Here is a 23,811-nt window from a genome sequence, read left to right as displayed (position 1 = left end):
GAATTTGCTGCTTTGTTCCAGTGAATTGCCAATGGATAATGAGTTTAGACACTACTGTGAAAGGATAGATGTGCTGGGGGAGGACACTTAAAAATGGGCCTCTGAATTAATCAAAGACATCCTACTCAGGATTAACCTGATTTACACTTAAAAGAAGAGTTTATATGGAGGATGGTGAACACCTGTCCAATAATATAGTGAGGCTGAAGGTTTCTAACAAAAAGCTAAGAGGCCTGTGGCATTGTGGAAGGCACACTGGGACACACATTAAATGATCTTGGTGTGAATCTCAACGTTATTTACTGATTTAATTGTGTGAACCTGAGCAAATCATTTGGCAATCTGGAAAAGCCTATGAACCCAGCCTCAGAATGGTTTTTACAAAATCACAATGGAAGAAAATGCTAAATTTCATTCCGAGTTGAGTGAAAATAAAGATGTAAATTTTCTCCCATCTCAGTTCATGGACCTCCTGTAATCTAACTCTGGGACTAGTCCTGTCTATCTCTGGCATTCTGTGATTTTAATTACTTATTTGGTTCCTACATCTTATATTAAGTATTTTAGATAAGAACATGATAAGATCTGCTTGCTCTCCCACAGACTGATCTTATATGCTATATAATGTCTTAGGCACTTAGCCTGTGAACATATTTTTTAAAATATAAGTGTCCTATGTCTTACTAGACTGCAGCTCTTTGCAGATTCTATACATTATACTATCTTCCACAACAGCTAGCAATAAACACACTATAGAGGCTCTTAATTGTTTAATGAGTCATTAAATCAACAAACATTAAATCTGGATGCACTGCTAAGGAAAAAGGGTGAGAAAATAAGATCACATAGCGTCTGCTTTCAAAGTTTGCCACCTAGTAGGATGAGACGCAAAATGTACAAAGAGGTAGGTATGTAGATTTGAACAGAATAACTATATAAGGACTATAGGAATAGGATTATAATGATAACTGGACAAAACATATTAATACAATAGGATCTAAACTCATTTCCTATAGTTGTGTACATAAGAGGCAAACAAAAATAGTTTAACAAAAGGAATCTCAAAGGAGCTTTGAGTTGGTTCCTCTCAAAGGATGTTGATCCTAGGAATGGGACAGGAAGAAAGACCTAAACTCCAGCTGTGCTTCAGCTTACTTTACCCAAAGGAAGACTTATTATCACTTCTGTACAAATGAATCTGTATAACCATCTAAGGCAGAGAGAGGCAAACTAGACCAGTCAATGAGGTAAGAATGGCTTTTAAAATTTTTAAATGTTAGAAAAACCCCAAACATTCTTAGCTTGCAGGCCATATGAAAACAAGCAGGCTGCAGTTAGTTGACCTCTGATCTAAGACAAAATGGCTATGAAGATGAGATCATATGGGAAACCCCAAAGATTAAAAAATTATATGCCCTCTCATTACATTAGATTCTCATCTCTTTTGAGAGAAGCAAAATGAGTATCAATGTGAGAATCTAGTTAAAAAGTTCAATACTATAAGCAAATTAGGAGAGTAAGGAATAGTTTACCCATCAGATTTACGGAGAACAGAAGAACCAAACAAGGGGATAGAGAACATTATGAAATACAAAATGGATAATTCTGATTACGTTAAATTGAAAAGGTTTTGCACAAAGTCAAAGCAACTAAGATTAGGGAAGCAGAAAACAGGGAAAGAATTTTTACAACCAGTGTCTCTGATACAGCATCATTTCTAAAATATGTATGTGTGTGTTCATCCTTCGTTGCCAAAGAAGACCATGCCATCAAAGAAATAATGACATGATTTGCACTTGAATTTGTTTTGAGTGAGGGAGGGCTGTGCAGGTCACCAGCCTCACTTCTCCTCCAGAGCCATCTGAATTTAGTGACCTGATATCCATCAGGATGACTGGAGATGACCGAGGATGAGACAATTGGGGTCAAGTGACTTGCTCAAGTTTACACAGCTAGTGAGTGTCAAGTGTCTGAGGTGAGATTTGAACTCAGATCCTCCTGACTCCTGCACTGGTTATAAGACTACAAGATATTGCCTAATTGATAAATGGTCAAAGGATACAAACGAGTCATATTCAGAGGAAGAAATTAATGTGATATGTAGCCATATGAAAAAATGCTCTCAATCACTACTGATTAGAGAAATACAAATCAAAACAACTCTGAGGTATCATATCACACCTATCAGATTGGCTAACATGATAAAACAGGAAAATGATAAATGCTGGAGAAGATGTGGGAAAATTGGAACACTAATGCATTGTTGGTGGAGTTGTGAACTGATCCAAACATTCTAGAGAGCAATTTGAAGCTTTGTCCAAAGGGCTATAAAACTGTGCATACTCTTTGACCCAGCAATGCCACTACTAGGTCTGCATCCCCAAAAGATCCTAAAAACGGGAAAAGGACCTACATGTATAAAATATTTACAGCAGCCCTTTTTTTGTGGTGGCCCAAAACTGGAAATTGAGGGGATGTACATCAACTGGGGGAATGACTGAACAACTTGTGGTATATGAATGTAATGGAATACTACTGTGCTATAAGAAATGATGAGCAGATGGATTTCAGAAAAACCTGGGAAGACTTCTATGAACTGATGCTGAGCGAAGTGAGCAGAACCAGAATGTTGTACACAGTAACAACCACACTGTATGATGACTAACTTTGATAGACTTATCTCTTCTTAGCAATGCAAGGACCTAACACAAATTCAAAAGACTCATGATGGAAAATGCCTTCCACATCCAGAAAAAGAACTATGGCGTAAGAATGCAGATGGAAGCATATTATTTGTTGTCTCTTTTTTTGTTTCTTCTTTCTCCAAGTTTCTCCCATTGGTTCTAATTCTTCTTTTTACAATATGACTAATGTGTTAATATGAATGTATACATAGAGTCTATATCAAATAGCCTGACATCTTTGGGAGGAGGGAGGGAAGAGATGGGGAGAAAATTTGGAACTCAAAATCTTATTAAAAAAAGAAAAAAAACCCTAAATGCTCTACAATACCAGATTGGGAATGAAAGGCTTTATCTGGGACATATGAGTTGAGGCAGGGATCTCAAGTTTCCTGCCAAGATCCTAAATTCAAGACCAAAACTTAGGGAGCACACTCAAGATATGTCATGGAAGAATAGGAGGAGAGAGAAAATGAAAAGACAGTTTTACATAAGATCATTTGGCACACACAAGGACTTTTCATATGCTGTCAATCTGTTTATAGAGTTTTCTGGTCACACACTAGCATATATGACTTTTTAACTTTAAAACTGGAGAAAAAGGGAAGAAAAAGAAGGAAGATGATTATTCTTGCCATTCTACACAGCTGGACCTGTAAGATGTCTCATGGCAGCTGGGTGGTACTGTGGATAGAACATTGGGCTTGCAATCAGGAAGACAGATCTTCCTGAGTTCAAATCTGGCCTCAGACACTTACTAGCTGTTTGACTTTGGACAAGTCACTTAACCCTGTTTGCCTCAGTTTCCACATCTGTAAATGAGGTAGAGAAGGAAATGACAAACCATTCCACTATCGTTGCCAAGAAAACTCCAAATGCAGTCATGAAGAGTCAGACTTGACTGAAAAACAACTGGATAACAACAATAATAACAAAAGATGTCTCTCCCTCAACCCTTCAGTCTTGAGAAGAACAGATAGAAAAGTATTAATAGTGATTAAAGACCTCTGAGTTTCCCCTTTTAAACCTCAGAGTGGTTCTACTATCTCTCATCCTAGGGAGCAAATTATGAGCAGAACACTCACAATTTTCCAGACTGTGTATGCACAAATATATAAGGGGGTAGCTAAACAGCGCAGTGGATAGAGTGCTGGGTCCAGAGTCAGGAAGACTCACATCTGTGATTTAAAATCTGGCCTCAGACACTTACTAGCTGTGTGACCCTGAGCAAATCACTTCACCCTATTTGCCTCAGTTTATTCATCTGGAAAATGAGCTGGAAAAGGAAATAGTAAACTACTCTAGTAGCTCCACTACGAAAATCCCAAATGGGGTCACTGAAGAATTGGACAGTGAGATGACTGAACAAGAATGAAAATGATATATGTCCAAGTCATAAACCACAGCATTATTAATCAACACGCGTTTATTAAGAGCCTATGTACTAGTTACCACAACTGTGTTACATATTGGTGACAAAGACAAAAATGAAACTCCTCAAGGAGCTTAAATTCAAGTGTGTGTGCGTGCGTGTATGTGTGTGTGTGTGTGTGTTTTTCTGGGAGATTGGGAGAAGCCTCATGCTGGAGGGGATACTGAAGTTTTACTCTGAAGGAAGCTAGGTATCCTAAGAGGTGGAGATGAGAAGGGAGCACACTCTAGTTATGGGGGACAGGTAGTATAAGGCACAAACAGGTGACAGAGCATTGGGAGGTCTGGAGAGGTCATTTTGCCTGGACAATTTGTGAAGGGGAGGAATGCACAGTAAGCCTTGAAAGGTACCACTTGCAGCCAGGTCATGAAGAGCTTTTAAGGGCCAAACAAAGGGGTAACAAGGATATTAGCGCTGAAAGTTACCTTAGAGATGATCTAGCCTGAACTCTTATTTTCCAGATAAGGAAATGGAGGCTCAAAGATATACAGCTGCTGGATATGATTATAAAGTAATATGGTTGCTATTATAATAGTTCAAAACTAATATGACCAAATGAATTTTGTCCCCTCCCAGGTAATCCCATTAGGACTATTTCAAAAGGGCTGCTTCCATTATTCAAAATAAGGTTTAGGGCTCTTCTGGAATCACATTCAGGGTCTAAGCCATATTCTTTGGATTCTCTTCTCTTTTGGTAAATCTACATCCTTTGAGACATTTGGAAAAAGCTCAAAGTCATTTGTTCAGAGTCAATTCTCATGAATTATCAAGCTCAGTCTTTGTGGTCCCCAAATGAGTTACAATTGCAAAGTAATTTCTTTTGGGGCTCATAAATACAATTCTAAAAATGGGAGAGTCTCAAGAACATTTTAGGTAGTAACATTACTGCTGGAACAGGTGTATATGCCCACCCAAAGTGACTCTTTTGAAAGACAGCATTCATTTAGAGTTCTGGTATGTTTTTTAAAAAACTCTTGTTGTTCATAAATGTTGCAAGGTTGTTCTCCAGTCACACTTTAGTTATCATTGTAAAGTTAGAGAAGAACCAGAGCAGCTAGGCACGCTTTGCTTTCAATTTTACATACAAGCCCAAACCAGAATGATATTCCTAAATCAAAACGACTCTTTGCTAGCTGATGTACAACACCCAGCAGTATGAATGTCTTTGCTTTAAAATTTTAATTTCAAAAAGGAAACTCCACCAGAGATATACAAATTCACTGTAATGTAGCACTAGCCAACTATATGCTATTTGTGTAGTTTTAAAAGACTATGTGGCACAATAACACATGTAGAAAATTGTACTTTTGACTAAGGACGGTACTTACATAGATGTTCTATATTTGATGTCATCTTTTTCAGCCAACTGTTCACAGGTAATGCCATTATGTTCTTTCCATAGTCCCTGACACTTCCTACAGGTTTCCTGGGAACAAAGAACAAAAGCAAAGCAGCTGCAATGAAATAAAGGATAAACACTGCATAGGTTGCAATTCAACAACAGGAGAAGCCAACAATTGGGATAACTGTTCCCACATTTCTCCAGCAGTTTCTACCAGACCTTACTTAACATGAATTTTTCTAGAAAAACTGTCAGTTTCAAGATGACCCCTACAAAATGAGACGTGGACCACAGGTCAATGGGTAGTTTCACTTCTACAAGATAACCTTGTTCACTTTGCTAAAAATGTCAAAGGTGATTCCTGTAAGTCAGATCTAAAGTGAAATTTGGAGTTTCATCCAAAAAATGCATCTTAGAAACTCAAGGTCTGCTTATGCCCACCAGATGGAACCAATATTCTCCCAGTCATCCCAACTTAAAATGTGAGAGCTTAATATCCACTCCTTATTTTTCCCATTCACCTCTCAGTTTTGTTTTGTATTTTGCAAGTTCACTCATTCAGTGTTGACTAAGAGACAAATACTTGGCTTATTGACTTTTGACTTTAATCACTCATTTGTGGTTTCTATTGACACCCACACAGATGACATGCTTTTAGTTTACAGTGATCCCCTTTAAGGCCCATTTTCCAGAAACACTGACATCCTGTAGGTTCTTTCTTTGAAATGTAAGGTCCACCTTCTCTTGTTTATGTTCACCTGCTACTTTATCTAGTATTGACTATTCTGCTCATCCTTATCATCTCTGCAATAATTACTTAACTGGTTCCCCTAATTGCAGTCTCTTTTGTTTCCAATTTATCCTATGCCAAAGTCACCACAGTAGTCTTCCCTTAAATATCATTTTGATTATGTCACTGTCCTCAAGAACCTTCTCCACTGCCCAAGGAATCAAATTCTAATGCCCTATTCTGTAATTAGTACCTCCCAAATCTAAGGAAATATTGCTTATTTAACCTTAAAAAAAAAATCCATCCAGTTCCTAAGATATTCTTATCCCTGCCTAAGGCAAAAAACTTAAAATCCTCATTATGTGGCATGGTTTCAACTGACTCAAATACCTTTTCTTGTCCTCTCTTTCTTCTGCTTATCAAAATCTCTCAAGTTAAGGCCAGATGACTCACAGTCCAGGGCCTCTTTGCATTAGTACCAAACTAACTAACTGATGTTGAATGTTGGAAGCCACAGGAATTTAAATATGCTTAAGCAAATAGAAGCAGATACCAAGGCTATTGCTGTACTAAGTTGGGGAAGTAGGTTAGGAAGTAAGAAGCTACTTTCAGATATCTATATCATTGGTTTTATGTAGCATCAATCTTTGGCTATAATAGCACATATTCCTTATAGCAAGAAGAAATATTAAAGGGAAAGGCAGGGGGGTGGGGTGGGGAGGGAGAGTGAATGGGAAGATGAGGGAATAGCAGCAATAAAGTCCTTCTTGCATTTAGATGACTTAACCCCAGACTTAGTGACGATTTATTATTATTTCCTTAACTACTGCTATTTCTTAGAAGCATTATCAGCACTTTGGTCCATTCTCTCTATCTCTGTTATGACTAAGACTGAAACAATATTATGCACTTAATTATTTCCCATCAAAATGTATAGCAACATAAAATCAGCTTTAAAAATGCCATGTGCCTGATAGTTCCGGAAACACTAGGATAAACAACAGCTGGAGAATAGATGAGCTGGTATGCATGAATCCTAAACTCCAAAACAAGTCTAACCAAATCAGCTGTCAGGAATAATGATTTAAAAACAAGTTAGTGTTTATATGTTGCTCTATTTTAGCGTTCAAGGCAATTTAGAATAATCCATAATTTTCTTTTTTTGTAAGGAAGAATAATCCCATTTTACAGATAAGGCACATAAAGATGAATGGGAGAGGCTAGTTAAAGAGTCATTCTACCTTTAATTCCCTGCTCAAATGCACAATATGACTTTCGTTCTGTTAAGGTTCTATAACTATTCTGATACAGAACTTCCTATTTAAATATGTTGGGGGACTGAGTAATTCTTCTATTTCTTGCACCTATAACCTGCCCCCTTCCCTCAGCCAAAAAAATCCCCCAAAACAAAATTTATGCCTAAAAGCTATCTAGGAGATAGGCAGCATGGGATAATGGACAAAAGTCAGGAAGTGCTGGAGTCAGAAGAACTGGATACTCGTCATTCCTTCTTTCCCTGTATCCCTTCCCTTGAGAGTTGAGTGAAACCTAGCAAGTCATTTAGCACTGCTGCCTTAGGTAACCCTCTAAAACTAGGTTATAGAACATTTGCTGATCTACATTGGGAGAAATATTTTCCTCACTAGAAGCTACCTACACCAATAAATCACAAGACTGGTGCAAAACAGGAAAAATAAAATAGAAAGACCATCTAAGCAATAAAGCTGGCAATTAAAATAAGACAAACAAAATACAGGGTAAGTAAAATTGATGTTCAGAACCCTCCCTCCCTATCTTGTCGTTAGAATTATTTTTCTCTTTTCTTTTTTTCTCACTTCCCTAAATTACAGTATTTATTTATACTAAAATACAGCTCTGCTTTTTAATGCATTCCTAAGTTTTACTTGAAAACCTAATAAATGATGAAAAATACTAAGCAAAAAAAGCAGAAATGATTTTTTATTCAATAAATATGAATATAATAAAAGAAAAACTCAAAAGATACAATGACCATTATAGGAAACAGTATACGAAGTTTTTGGAACAATTTAAGAAGGCTCAGCACTTAGTTGCCTAGAGGTCAATTAGTCTCATAACATCATAACTGTACTCCAAAGAAATCATAAAAATGGGAAAATGACCCACATGGACAAAAATATTTATAACAGCTCTTTTAGGGGTGGCAAAGAAATGGAAACTGAGGGGATGCCCATCAATTGGGGGCTAATGGCAGTATATGAATGTAATGGAATACTATTGGGTTGTAAGAAATGATAAGCACATGAACTGATGCAAAGTCAAGATCCAGGCGAACACTGTACATAGTAATGGCAAAACTGTGCAATGATTAGCTAGGAATAACTTAGCTCTTCTAAGCAGTACAATAATCCAAGACAATTCCAAAGGACTCATGGAAAATGCTATTCACATCCAGAGAAAAACTGATGGAATCTAAATGCAGAACAAAGCATACTATTTTCACTTTATTTTTTTCGTGATTTTATTCTTTTGGTCTGTTTCTTCTTTCACAACATGGCTAATATGGAAATGTTTTACATGACTGCACATATATAACCTATTTAAAATTCTTACCGTTTTAGGAAGAGGGTAAAAATTTGGAAACCCCAAATTAAAAAAAAATGAATGTTGAAAAAATTTTCTCTACATTTAATTGGAAAAAATAAGATACTATTAAAAAAACCCCTCATTATCAGCAAATATGCCCAAAGAGACATAAAAAACATCCTGTTTCCTGGCTAACAGAACCCAATCAGAGGACCACATTTTCTTTTCTCTGGGCTTTTGTGTTCTCATAAACTACAGAGTTAAAGCTGCACATTATCCTCGCCTTCAAACAGAGAGGAATGAACCGAGCTCACCATGGTTCAAAATACGCCATGAAATAGCACCTTCTACTCTCAAAACAACTACAAAACCCCACCAAAATAAGGAAATTATCTTTGATCATTAAAAAGAAAGGCCAAACTTTAGAACATAGTATGTTGGAACTTAAAGGGGTCTTAGAACTGAGAATATCATTTGAAAGGATCTTAAAATATTAAGAACATAAGAGTTAGGAGAGACCACAGAGAACATTAGATTTAGAGTGAAAGGACTTTGGTTTCAATTGTGGCTCTGCCACCTACTACCAATATAATGTTGGTTAAGCCCTGTTACCTGTCTGGGCTTTAGTTTCCTTGTCAGTAAATGAGAGGGGGCGGGGGGGGGGGGGGGGGGGGGAGGGGTGGCGGGGTTTGGCCTAAATGACCTCCAAAGGTCCCTTCCATCTCTAAATCAATCTATGATCTGCAGGTCAATGGAACCCCATGCCCAGTCTCTGATTTCCAGTTTCAATGATATTATTTTGTCCCCAAAAAGCATTAGAAGATTGACTACACTTAAGCTCTTCATTTTGTATTAAAAAAACTACATGTATTTCAAATCTCTCAATATATCCCCCTTTTCCATTTCTTACTGCCTAAAGAATGAATGATGAAAAAAGCAGAACGTAAATTCAGTTTCAGACTGGTGGTTCCTCTAAAATTTCTTTAAAAATTTTTTTCCCTTATTAAAAAAAAAAAAAAACATCCTAATATCCAATGAAAAATTCTGAAGCACTATGTTCAATTCCCTGAATTTTCCTCGAATTAAAAACATTTCGTTTCAAAAGCATTAATCACCATTTAATCAATCTCACTCTGAAGCCAGTTGGCTCTCGGCGTCTACTGAATTTAATGACATCATTTCCATCCCTGTCTCAGAAGCTGCAAATATATGAAACTTTCAATCTGTCTTCTCAGGATTCCCACAGAGTTCTTGGATTTTCATCCTCCAGAGGGGGTAGTGACAAAGACATGAGGAACAGGCTGGTGGCTCTTCTGAATCTATCCACTTGTGGCAAATATATCTTTTGAAATATGTAGCTACTTTACATTTCTGGCATTCCAAAAATAAAGATACAATAAACTCCTAGATCTTCCTAAATAAATGATTACTGGGTACTTAAGAATCAATAAAGGTCTAAATGAATCAGAAATTTTTTGGAGTTCAACTTAAATCTTTGCTTTAAGTTGGCAGATTCTATGATACCCTCTTACCCACACTATCCCCATTCTCTAGCAGTAAATTAAACAGGGTCTCTCCAAAGGAGAATATCAGAAAGGCTTACTAAATTCATGATCATACCATAAATCGTTGTATTTGCTAAAAGTAGTAGTACCTTGTCCAACAAAAGTTAACTTTGGGGTGCCGTGGACAGACCTCTGCTCTTGGGAATCAGGTAGACCTGACTTTGAATCCTACCTGAGCACTTGTTAGCTACCTACTCCTGGGCAAGTCACTTAACCTCACATAGTCTTAGTTTCCTCATTTATAAAACTGGGATCACAGTATTTGCTGCACAGGATTGTTGTAAGGATCAAAGGAGACAATACAGGTAAAGTACTTTACCAAACTATTATTATTGTTATAATAGGTGTCATAGGAAGAACATATCATCCACTTGGGCTGACCTTGAGATTTAAAAAGCCCAAGAGACGAAGGCTTGAATCCTGGACGTAGCTTTTTGGTGTAAGAGAGACCTGGAAGTTTCTCCATTAGACATGACACAAGAACACCAGAATGGCCAAAGCAGAAGCAGGGAAGCTGAACCCAAATGAATCCATATTATATCCATTCCATGCTATGGTACAGTAAATTTCCTTTTTGTTAATTGTTTTATCAGGGGTTTTTAACCTTTTCTGTGTCATGGATACTTTTGGCAGTCTGGTGAAGCTTATCAGTTCCTTCTCAGATGAATGTTTTCAAATGCATAAAATAAAAGGTACAGAATCAAAAAGGAAAACAACTATATTGAAATACAATCAAAGTATTAAAAAAGTTCAGGGACTCTAGGTTAAGAACCCTATTAGTGTCTCATTTCCTGAAACAATTCACCAGTCCGAGTCATGTCTCACCCACAATAATGGACAGCAGGATGATATTTAGTAATACAGGATGGCTTTTTCTGGGCCTCAATCCCTCAGATGAAAGTACGAGACAGGACAAGATGACAGTAAGGTCCATATCCAGCTCTAACTATATGATCTGAATTATTTTCCACCTAGGTAGGATTAGATTTTTTCCTTTATCTAGAGCAGTCTTCTCTCTATACGTTATTTCCTTGGAGAGAACTTAGCCAAAAATGCCTTATTTCTAATTTTTAAGTGTTTCATGGATATTACATATAAGGAAGTTAAAGAAGAATTCCAATAAAAAGCCATCCAATCTAGAACACTCAAAATATGGAAATGCTAATTTAGGAAAATAAAGACAATGTTAACCTGAAGTCATAATCAAGCAAATAATTTCTAAAGATATACCCTATCTCTGCATATAGATTAGAATGATTACATACTCACAGCACTGCTTAGAATAAATGAGTTGTCTTGATTGTTTATACTGGCAGAAATGTTGCATTGTGACTACAGAAAACAGCAGGACACTCACCTTTTGTCAAAACTATGCTATCATATTTCCTTTACCCAGAGAATAACTCTGACAGGTCCATAATAAGAAGTTTCAATTTCAATTGAATTGCAATTAGTACTGGTCTTTTAAATTAATTTGTATGCATACATTAATAAAAAAGAAACTCTTTTAAGAGACTGTTTCAGTTACTCACTGGGTGGAACAATTTTATACCTAGCCCAAATGCATATACTTGTGAATTCCAGAATGATGATACATACATATATGAATGGTCTTTCAGTTTGTAATTGTATGTCCCATTTTTTTACATAGCATTTCTTCCTTAACTGCATGCCAGGATTACAAGTTAGACTTAAAATGGAAAATTCAAGTATGTGACGGTGAGGAGACCAGACTCAGGCCAAACTGTTTAAGGAAACCACTGACAGACCTGCAAGGCTGTACCACAGTAAGTTTTAATGTGTTAAAGAACCTGCTACAGAGATAGCTTAGAATAAATCATTATGACAGCGAAAGGTTAAGGAATAATTAACTTCATAATTAATCACTTTATAAAATTCATTCAACAAACATTTAAAAGAATCCTATGTTAGCTGTTATGAACACAAAGACAAAAATAAAAGTCTCTCCTTTTAAGGTTCTTCCAATCTACTGGAGCTATATAGCACACACACATAAATAAAAGTTAATTTATAAAGGGAAAAGGCACTAATAATAATCCAGACACCAATATGAAATCCAGATAGAGATATTCAGCAGACAGGTAGGGGGTAGAGGTGTGTGTGTGTGTGTATCTGTGTGTCTCTGTGTGTGTGTGTGTGTCTCTGTGTGTGTGTCTGTGTGTGTGTGTGTTGTCTGAGAAAGGATACATAGAGGCTCCAGATTGTCCAAGGGATCTAGGAAAATTAAAATGTTAATTAAGGGCTCCTGCTCTAGAAAAAGTAAATGACAAGTGTTGGAGGGGATTTGGAAAACTTGGGACAATAATGCATTATTGGGGCAACTGCAAACTGCTTCAACCAATCTGAAGAGCAAAATATGGAACTGTGATCAAAGGGCTACAAAACTGTACATACCCTTTGACCCCGCAATACCACTACTAGGTCCATATTCCAAAGAGATTTTTTTAAAAAAGGGAAAAGGACACACACGTACACAAATATTTATACCAGCTTTTTCAGTGTTGGCAAAGAACTGCAAATTGAGGGGATGCCCATCAACTGGAGAACAGCTGAACAATGTGGTATATGATGGTAATGGGCCACAGTACTATTACACTTTTAAGAAATGACAAGTAGGATGCTTTCAGAAAAACCTGAAAAAGCTTACATGAATTGATACAAAGGAAGTAAGCAGAACCAGGAGAACACTGTACAAAGTAACAGCAATGACTTAGCTAATCTCAGTAATCCAATGATCCAAAACATTTCTGAAGAACTTATTATGAAAAATACTATCTACCTCTAGAGCAAGAACTGAAAGTCTGAATGAACTTTTTTAAAATAAAAAGCTTATTTTTATTTGTCTTTGTTTTCTTTTATAACATGATTAGTATGGAAATATGCCTTGTATGAATGCATATGCATAATATCAGATTGCTTATCATCTCAGGAAGGGGGGATAGTAGGAAAGGAGGAAGATAATTTTGCACTTAAAAGATTTAAAGATGAATGTTAAAAATTGTTTTTACATTAAAAAAAGTAGCTTAAAGAGATGACAAAGTCAATTGAAGATTTTTTTTCTACAAACAATATGGGTAGGTACCTAAGCATGTTTGTAGGCAGCACAGAAGGGACCAATATATGTGGAGAGACTGAAGATGACAGTGTGCAAGAATAATCAAAGGTACAAACTCCTGGAAGAGAGAAAAAGCTGTGAGGATCACAAAAAGTGCGGCCAGACTTGGCAAGGAGAAAGGCCACCTCTTCCTCCAGAAACTGGATCAAAGGAGGAGAAGATGGAGGTTCTGAGGCATGGAAAAGAGAGCACAGAGAGTTCACTATGGACAGCTCTTACTCCTATCACATTTAACAGGATTCAAAGCCCTTTCTTCACAACAGCACTAGGTAGTATGTGTATTATAATTCCCATTTTACAGAGTAAGAAATGGACACAGCTCACTGAGTAGCAGGGATGGTAAATGAAGTTCCAGCTCTAAGTTCAGGTCTCTTTATTCTACATGAAGATAAAGAACCCTCTAACCAAAGGGGAATCTGGGGATATGACTGAATTTCCTGCAGAATGAAAGGAGAAAGTACATCTTTACTGTACATACACAAATACAGTCTTAAGAGTATAAATTTATACATCTATCCCTTTAGGTACTAGAAATAAAGAGAGCAATACATACTAATTATGTTTGAGGCTTTCAAGATAATGAAATATTAAAAGTTTTTCATCACAATAATAACTAAAACTGTTCTAGGTCACAGAGACAATACTGATATTGGTGTGGAGGTGAATGCAGGGGAAACTTAAATCACCAATCTATGAACAGAGTAAGCACAAGAGAAAATGAAAAATTTTCACTCATGGGAGGCCTGGGTTTTAGAGATGACTGTCACTAACTATGTAAAACTAAAACACTTTACATCTTAAAAGTCTCAGTTTCCTCATTTGTAAAATGAAAGAGTTAGATCTGACAGACTCTAAAGACCTTTCCAGCTTTAATATTCTATATTTCTTATTGAAATTACTACCAAAGGAAAATAGACAGACAGATAGATAGTACTGGAGATTTTTCTGAAGAGAGACTCAGGGACAAGAGGTCAAGGGGATGCTTATAGCAAGATCTGATAGGACTCCATGGGGAAGATGCCAAGTAAGGTAGGGGAACTTACTGAAGGGGATGTACTAGGTAATAATTTTAAAATAGGCTGGAAGCTAAAGGGAGCAGGAGATTTTCTGAGATAATGAGAAACAAATGCAGAATTGGATGTGGTACCTGAGAAAAAGGATAAAGACATGAAGGTCCAGGAAAAAAAGTGCTTCATGTTCCAGTTTTAACTAAACAAAATGGGGTGGGAGGACAGGGAGAGAGAAAGAAGGAAAGATTTCACATCTCTACCCATACAAGTATACAAATTCTGTGAAAAAACTAAGTTGTAAACAACACATTTTAAGATTCTTCAATAAAATAATTTAGATCTATATGAGGACATGTTAAAAAAAAAAAAACTTCACTGATCTCACTTTTTCCCCTCAGTCCTCACTCCTCCCCTACTTTTAAAAAAAAGAATGATTTCTCCATTACTATTTCTAAATGCCACATCTCTACTCAGACCCAATCATGGAAAAAATGATAAGAAATGGAACTAACTGTAAAAGAGATGCTTGTGGCCAGAAAGAAATGTGCAAGAACTACTATTTCCAAAGAATCAGGTGAGAGAAGTAACACAGGGTTCCCACAGTACTCCTGTTTATGTCTCCATTTCCCTCTCCCATCCCTGTTCCCAAAGCCCCTGTGATTTCTGGGTACTCATTTTATTCATAAGGCAAAATGATAATAATTTTATTATTCTATTTATTATAATAGATACTATACAAATATAACAATGATAACATAATAAATAGTATATTTATTATTATAATTACTAAAGATTCTTAAGAAAAAATTCTAATATAAAAATGCTATCAACTCCAATATATAAGGACTTCACTTTCTTTCTAGGGCAAGTTTTAGATAACTTTTAAATACTTTACATGGACCACATAAGCGTGCATTGTGGTCACTGAACAACAAAGGGAAATTTCAAGACACGTGTGAAGACATCTGCAAGTCCTATCACTGCAGACTGAAGGAAACCAAATTCACTCCCTGCATGAGGCGCGAGTTGCTTCAAATTTTGTTTCTCAGCTAATACTGCCCTCTAGGGACCACAAGTTGTAAAGGCACTTGTATGTTTGACCCTCTCCTGGCTCTGAAAATGGCCAAGTAGGATCCCAACTAAGGAAAAGCAATACTTGCTAAGTATGGCTATTTCAATAGTATTTTCAGTAAGTACAATTGTGTTTCTAAACTAGTGTTGGAGGTGATAAGACTTTCAGCCAAGTGTAAACTCTTCCTGGAACAGCCCATGTGGATTACCATAACCAGAAATTTCTAAACTGAAGGTTCTACCAGATTTGCTGTCTGGCCAGCTGTATGACCCAGAGGGGTCTCAGTTCTTGCTCCTCCTCCTGAAAAGGAAGGAGTTGAACAAGACAGCCTCTAAAGTTCCTTAGGGTTCTAAATCTGAGCCCATGATCCCTTCTTTCATGGGAGGAAAGGTACTTTCCTGCCAAATGCCAAAAGTTTAAGAATGATAGACACTGAGTGCCAGTAGGTGCTTAATAAAGATTTGTTGAGTGATATTTCTATTTAAGCTAATTTGTTATGACCATTAGCTACTTACAGGCCATTTGCATGATTCCAGGTCTCACTGCTCATCATTTGCTAAATTCATGCTATATGACAATAAATCGTAGTGCTAGGTCACAGAGGAAATACAAAGATAATTAAGACATGGTCTCAGCTCTCATTGAATTAATAGTTTAGCAAATTATAGTCAAATGTTGGAGTTGAGAGCTGACAACATAAAAATTATGACACCTCAAGGTGTATAACTAGTTCAAAAGAATAATATCACTTAGAAGGTACCAAAGTTTTTGATGTTAAGCTCAGGGCTATGAAGTTTGCCAAAATTATAATAGGTTTTTGATGACTTTTAAAGTGTTTTTTAAGATGTGCCTAAAGATATCAAATTTGAGAAATGAAAAATTTGGAAAAAAAATCCTGAAAATTTGGAAACAAAGTAATAAAAACAAGAATCCAGGTATACCTCTCTTTAGGAAGAACATCAAAGATCCAAACTTACACACGGATTGGATAGAGTACATTTGAGACTCATTTACACATCTAAATACCAAGAAAGGGCTTTGGGTTTCCTTAATCTCTAACTGCATCTGATGTTCCTTGAGAGGCAATAGGCTGTGAATCTCAGTGCTTCTCAGGTAACATTAGGCGACATCAGCATGCCAGGATATGGCACCTAGGTGAATGTATCCACACAGTGGTAAAACTGAAGGCTGTACCTTTCACAGATTCCTGGAACAAGCTGACGGTTATAACATCCCTTATAGAACATGTTTCTTTAAAGCAGTTTTCTTTGTCTCATCTTTTCAATGTAAAGATGCTACCAACTGCCATTAGGAACAGCATTCAGTATTCTTCACGAGCAAAGGTAAACGTTGGAGGCCTGGACTGTCAGGAATGAAGTTTGTGAAGAATGAGAAGTACAAAGGTAACTGGCCTATTTGCAGGACTCTGCGTTTGCACTGGATATAAAAACCTATAAGCGCAAAGGAGTGGTTCAAGCCAAATGCTGGTGAAGGCAATTTTAGAACTTCACCTGAAGCTGAAGGAGATTTATATAGACAGGCTAACTGTAGGCTGTGACCTCATGATCAGGGTAAGCCACTTAGAATCACCAAATGTGAAGTCAGTGGAGACAAAAAGGAGAAACTATCTATGGGAGTAAATTAGTACCTAACTGCTAACTGGTTTCAGATGGTAAATCTTTCAGAGCAGTGTAAAAAACAGGTAGGAATGCTATGAAAAAAAGGGCTAAGAAGATTATGTGGTCAGTCCTCAAAGTCCACTAATCTCCCAGGTCAGAGCACTACAATTAACAGAACTGGCATGCAGATTTATTACACAGATTCTCCACCACTTCAACAATCGATATCCTATTCTTTTGGAGTCCAGGGGATGCAAATAGAAAAATAAGATGGTCCCTACTCTCAAGAAGCTCACATTTGAATGGGGGAGACAAGACAAGAACCTATGTTAGATTCTTCACCCATGTTTTGTAGTTTCCATGGATAGTGCTTTAAGACCAGTAAAACTATAGCTGCTGGATTTATCTTCCATTTATAAAATCAAAACATTCTTATTTCACTGGATTACCAACATCAGGTGTACGCAAAGTGATAAGTACTGGAGTCTATCCTTTAAAGAAACTAGTCAGATAGTCACATTCACGGCTTTAAAAATAGCTCATATATATATATATATATATATATATATATATATATATATATATATATATATATATATATATATATACACACACACATATATATAAGTTCTCCTATGTTCATCTTATTATTATTTTTTTAACATAGTAAAATATCATGGTGGAATTCCACTAATAGGAAAACCTAGGTTAATTCAGGATCTTTAGGAAAAAGAAGTGAATAACCGAGGTCTCTGGAAAGCAGAAGGCTTGGTCCTTTAAACACTAAAATGTTTTTTATTTTAACCATTTTGGATAGCAATATTTCTAAAATACATTACACACACACTCTTGCTATCTTAAATATAATTTAATTGTCTTGATGGCTCAAGGGCTATCTACCCAGAGCAATTATGCTATGAATTCTCCTATTAACACAGGTTTCCATAAAAACCTCACCAAAGAGGTCATAGCAAGGAGACTGGACCTATTACATCTCTTTTAGTACCTATTATGTTACTAGGCCCACAATGATTGTTCTGAGTGCCTTGAAGTTTAACCCTTGCTGATTCCCACAGCTGCTTCAAGGCATCGCATCAAATCAAATAAATCAATGAGCATTTATTAAGTCCCTACTATGTGACAGGCACTATACTAGGAGATGAAAGGTACTAACATCTCTTCCTTCTTTGAAGTGGTGGGAGATGATGGATATAGAACACTGCAGATAAACAGATATTTTTGATATGTTGTTAGTTCCGAAGTTTGGTTTTTTCTTGCTCATTTAACAGGGTAATGGGGAAAGGATATATTGGAAAATATAAGTGACATAAAAACAAAAGATACCAATAAAATTTTTTATTATTATTTTAAAGATCCTGCTATATATATGTATAAGCAGTGCTAGAGAAAGGTGTACTATGGGACAAATCAGAGCCATTTCTGAAGTTCCCTAATGTGATGAACACTGACTAAACTTCTTTAAAGTAAAATAATCCTGATTTTTTTTCTGTGAACTCTCCAGCCTAATGATTCCTCTAAGCAAATAATTTAAATAACTCATTTCTGCAAAATGAGGTAAAATATATAATCAAGTTTGTTTTGCTATATGATTCACGACTACTTTGTTCCAGAAGAAAAGGTGATAAGGAAGAATTCTTATTAATCATTTAAAATGTCTTTTTCAGGAACTTAAACTCATTTCAAAGCTTTGAATCCCTAAGTTCTACCTCTTGACCAAAAAAAGACTTGGAAAATGTATTTTAAAGAAAGGCAGGATCATGCTACTTCATAAGAAACTGATGACTAATTCTCTAGATCATGTTCTTTTATGTAGGAAATAGCAACAAGTCTTTTAAAATGTTTGTAACGTATTCTATATTATGTGTTAAGAGAACAAGATGAGAGGATAGAGAAACCACACTTCCAATGACAAATTATATACTATATATATGCAAGAGGTTAGCAGCCCATGACAAAAGGCCTGTTATTCCCAACATATTCCCTTTGATGCCAGATGGGTGAGGGTTCCTAATTTACATCAATAACTTTTAGAACCCTTTGGCTGATATTCCCACATTCCAGCTCACCAATGGTATCTTGTGAAATTGTTTTAACACTTCAGTTATTTTTCTAGACATCCTACAGCTGATTACTTAAGACTGCCCAGGAGAGAATTCCTAGATTCCTATGGAATGAAAATAAACAGCCTAAGTTTTGAGTTTCACTTAAACACAGGAGAGTAACAAATAACTCTTAGTTTAAATTTGTTAATTATTGATGAATTTTGACTTGTGACACCTATGCCAGATTAAATCGCAAGTTATCTCTTTAACTTCATTTTGATAAGCTGGTGATTTTTGTTAGTAATTTTCTGACTTAAAGTATCAAGGTTTTAACAGGTAAAAATTCCATAGTTAATACTATTTCTGAAGTTTTGTCAAATCTTAAGGCAGTAGAGTATTATGCATGTGAAGAACACAATCTTAATTCACTAATGTAGATTATATTTTGTGTACTGATAATTTATTGGGCAATAATTTTCATACATTTTGGAGTAGGAGAACGAGATCTGAAAGTGTCATGAAAAGAAAAAGCATTAAAGTAGGAAATGAAGTAGAGATAAAAGATTTACATATCACTTCCCTTTACTGCTTTCATCCATGGAAAACTCTTGATCATGGATACTTTAGGCTTTCTACACCCCACTATACAATTTTTTCTACCATAAACAGAGGTGTCACTACTCTCAATAAGCACATTTAATTGCTGTCTCTTGGTGACCTTTAACCCTATCTGGGACATCCTCCCTCCGTCCAGCATTGTCCCTCATACCCTTATTTATCTTATTTGAGGAACATCACTGAAATAAAGCCTTTGTACACCAATTTCAATTGATGAGTCACTCAGTTCCTTCTTCATTCATATATACTTCCTATTTACCATACAAAGTTTGAACACAAATCAGTGAGGTTTTTCCCTATGTGTATGGCTTGTAGGACCATTTAATACTTTATAAAAACACCCAATATGTGCCATGGAGTTAGGTGACCCAGTGGATAGAGCACCTAGCCTAGAAACCAGGAAAATCTGAGTTAAAATCTGGCCTCAGACACTCACTAGTTGTGTGACCGAGGGCAAGTTACTTAATCTCTGCTTGCCCTAATCTACTGGAGAAGGAAATGTCAAAGCACTGCAGTATTTTTGCCAAGAAAACCCCCTGGGGGTCATGAAGAGTTGGACATGACTGAATGACAGAACATGTGCCAGGAACTATGCTAAGTGTAGAGAATACAAGAAGACAGTTCATGACCACAAGTAGTTCAAAATCTAATGGGGCAGACAGCAGATAAACAAATATATACAAAATAAGTTTATATTTATACGTATATATGCATATATATACACCTATGAGAAATAGGAAATAATTAACACAGGGAAGGTATTGGATAATTAAGAGGGATTGGGAAGGCTTCAAGCAGAAAGTGAGATTTTAGTTGGGACTTAAAGGAAGCCAGGGAGATCAGTATTCAAAGCTGAAGAAAGGGAGAGCTTTCCAGGAATGGGGAACAACCAGTGAAAATGTCCAGGGCCAAAGACTTAGATGATCTGATGCTTAGCGAAAGGAGCAGAACCAGGAGAACTTTGTGCACAGCAATGACCACAGTGTGTGAGAGTTTTTTCTGGTAGACTTGGATCTTCATATCAATGCAAGGAGATAGAAAAAAAAATTCCCAATCTTCTAAGGCAAAATGCCTTCCACATCCACAGAAAGAACTATGGAATTCAATCGTAGAATGTAGCAGATCATTTGTGTGTGTGTTTAATGTTTTGGTTTATTATATGATTTCTCCCATTTATTTTAGTTCTACACAGCATGACTATAGTGAAAATATATTCAATAGAAATGTATGTATAGATCCTATGTAGAATTGTATGCCGTCTCAGGGAGGGCGGGGAGTGGTGGGAGGTAGGTAGGGGTGGAAAAAAATCAAAATTTTATGGTAGTGATTGTAGAACAGTAAAAATAAAATAAATACAAAAAAAAAAAAAAGAAAATGTCCATGGCCAAGAGATGGTGTGTGTTCTTGGAACAGCCAAGAGGTCGTTCAGTTTGGCTCCTGAACCGAAGAATATGTGTTAGGTAGTGAGCTATAAGTAAAGGGAGCCAGGCTATGAAGGACTTTGAATATCAAACAATAGGAAAACATTAAGGTGTGTGTGTCTGTGTGTGTGTATGTCTGTGTGTGTGCGCATGCGCACCCCTCAGGGACTAGGAAGGTGCTGTTGAACTCTACAATAACAAGTAAAAGGGAGAAGGGTATTTATTTAGGGGGGATATATCATGAGTTTTGTTTTGGATATATTGAATTTAGGATGTCTACTGGATATCCAGTTCAAGATGTCTGAAAGGCAGTTGGAAATGTGAAATAACTCTGCAGAGTAGGTCTACACATAGTGGGTGCTGACTATTACTGGGTGTGCTCAATATTACTGAGTGATTTTTAAGCACAAGTGACTTTTGTGGCATTAGCAATTGCAACTAGAGGGGCAATGAGGTGGCATAGTGAATGGAGCACCGAGACCAGAGTCAGTCCTCTTCCTGAGTCCAAATCATGGCTTCAGACACTGGCTAACTGTGACCTAACTGCAAGTCACTCCACCCCGCTTGCCTCAGTTCCTCATCTGTAAAATGAGAATAGAGAAAGAAATGGCAAACTACCCCAAGTATCTTTGCCAAGAAAACCTCAAATGGCAACGTGAAGTGTTTTGAGATGACTGAACAAATGCTAACACAGCAGAAACCAGGAGGTAGCGCATGGAAGTGAACTGTTTAGTTTTTCATACAATAGAAGAGGAATTTAAAAGAAAATCCCTTAAAATGCACATAATACACCTTTGGTGACACGAGGATGGTGTCTGGATGACAGAGAGGTTTCATACTGACATGTCAAGAAAGTACCTTTGGCCTCCTAAGGGAAGTGAAGAAGGGAAAGAGTGAATGACTTCACTCGGATGCTTTCAGGGCCTCCAACTTAGCTAAAAGGAGAGTAAACATGCATGTAGTTACTAAAACTGTTGAATACTTTAAAAAAATACTTAATTGCATATACTCTCATCACGGGAGCTCAAGTGGTTTCTTAACCAGAGAAAAAAATCCAGCTATTTCTTTAAGGGTTAAAAATCTTTCCACTTCTCATGGTACACTGTCAAAATATACAAAAAAGATTTGGTTGCTTAAAACTTTTCTCCCCTCCTTTTCAGTGTTTTTCACACACATTCAGTTTTCTACTGAAATGGAAGCTATATTCATTGAACTGCAGATCTGACCAAGGTCACACAGTCACAAAAAGATGTGGGGCAGAGCCTAAGGAGTGACAATACTGGGGGGATTTCTAAAGTGCCTTTTCTTGAAGTATTCAAGTACCTGCTTAAGTTCCTGCTGTAATGGGAAAATAAGAAAACTAGAATTACTTACCATTGTGTCAGGTATGAAACAACAAACTACAGGGTAAAAAGGAAATGAAAGAGCTCAATGTGATTTGTTCTTTATTACCCACTCCAAAATGCAATAATTCTGCACAAATGTAAATAAGGGAGTTATTATAATATCCTTTATAATTTCCTATCAAGCATGACAAGAAAACAAAAAGCTGCATTGCTGCCTGATGTTTTAAAAGGCTTCAAGTTCCCTTTTCTGAGGTACCCTCATTGCTCAAAGGGGGCCCACTTCACTGCCTGGCTTTGTAACTAGGAGGCCTGCCGCCTATTGCATCTCTGTGTGCTATTGAGACACCAGGACTGCTTGGAGAGCTGCTTCCTACGCTTGTGTTCTTTCACATTCTGTTAAAAATTAATCCCCCCACAAAGAAAATGTGAACAAAAAGGGGAAGGCTCCAGCGCATGTACGTAAAAAATAATTTGGAAAGGAACTGCAAATGAGGCTCCTCATCAAGTGGAAAAGGGTGAAGTGTGAGCAGAAGCAGGGTAAAAGAATTCACGTGGAGAATTTTTAATGCTGGGAAACTAGAAATATGGGAAATTTCACTAACAAGAGCACCTGATTTAAGTTTTAACAGCCTTTAACCAAGGCATACAAATAGAAGATGCTACCTACAGAGATCTTCCAGAGGCAGTGAACTGAGGATTCTCTGCTCATTCCATTTATAGAAGTTACAGTAAATCAGAAGAAGAGCTGAGATCTCTCTTGCCAGGGATGGGGATGGAAGGCAAGTTATTCTTGTCTGTCTTATTTTAAGGAACTTTCTAAATACAAACTAACTCAAATTTTCAAGTCTTAACCACACTAGAGATAAAATTTTTCATGCTAACCAACAAGTTCAATGATCTGTTTAAGTTCAACTGAAATTGTTTCACAAATCCCTATCACACAAATCCTGGTACCTGTAGTACTTTGCACAATGGCTCTCTATCTTTCAATTCAAGCTATTAAGACAAGTAGGAAGCCCATTCCTGGTTCCCATTCCCTATAAACATGCCTAGTATTTTATCCAATGGAAAATAGCAATTTATTGCTAGTGAAGGTAATTTAAGTAACATTCTTAGATATCATAATGTGGAATACAAAATTGTAAAAGAACCTGAGGAAAGGCTTAAGTACTTTGAACTCTGTCAGTAGTTAAGATGACAGGGTAGGGAGA

At 36.7% G+C, this 23,811-nt stretch overlaps 1 protein-coding gene across 4 annotated transcripts in view; it reads right to left on the bottom strand.

Annotated features, from left to right (window-relative positions):
• The window catches only part of RNF216 (ring finger protein 216), a 212,688-nt gene that overhangs the window by 23,217 nt on the left and 165,660 nt on the right, over positions 1-23,811 (bottom strand). For all 4 annotated transcript variants that reach the window (XM_072597645.1, XM_072597647.1, XM_072597648.1 and 1 more), the window contains one exon: positions 5,442-5,539. In XM_072597645.1, the coding sequence (XP_072453746.1) occupies positions 5,442-5,539 (98 nt within the window). The remainder of the gene's footprint in view (positions 1-5,441; positions 5,540-23,811) is intronic.

The sequence above is a fragment of the Notamacropus eugenii genome, chromosome 3 (assembly GCF_028372415.1).
Source record: "Notamacropus eugenii isolate mMacEug1 chromosome 3, mMacEug1.pri_v2, whole genome shotgun sequence".
NCBI classification, from domain to species: domain Eukaryota; kingdom Metazoa; phylum Chordata; class Mammalia; order Diprotodontia; family Macropodidae; genus Notamacropus; species Notamacropus eugenii.
This window is presented reverse-complemented; position numbering and strand designations above follow the sequence as displayed.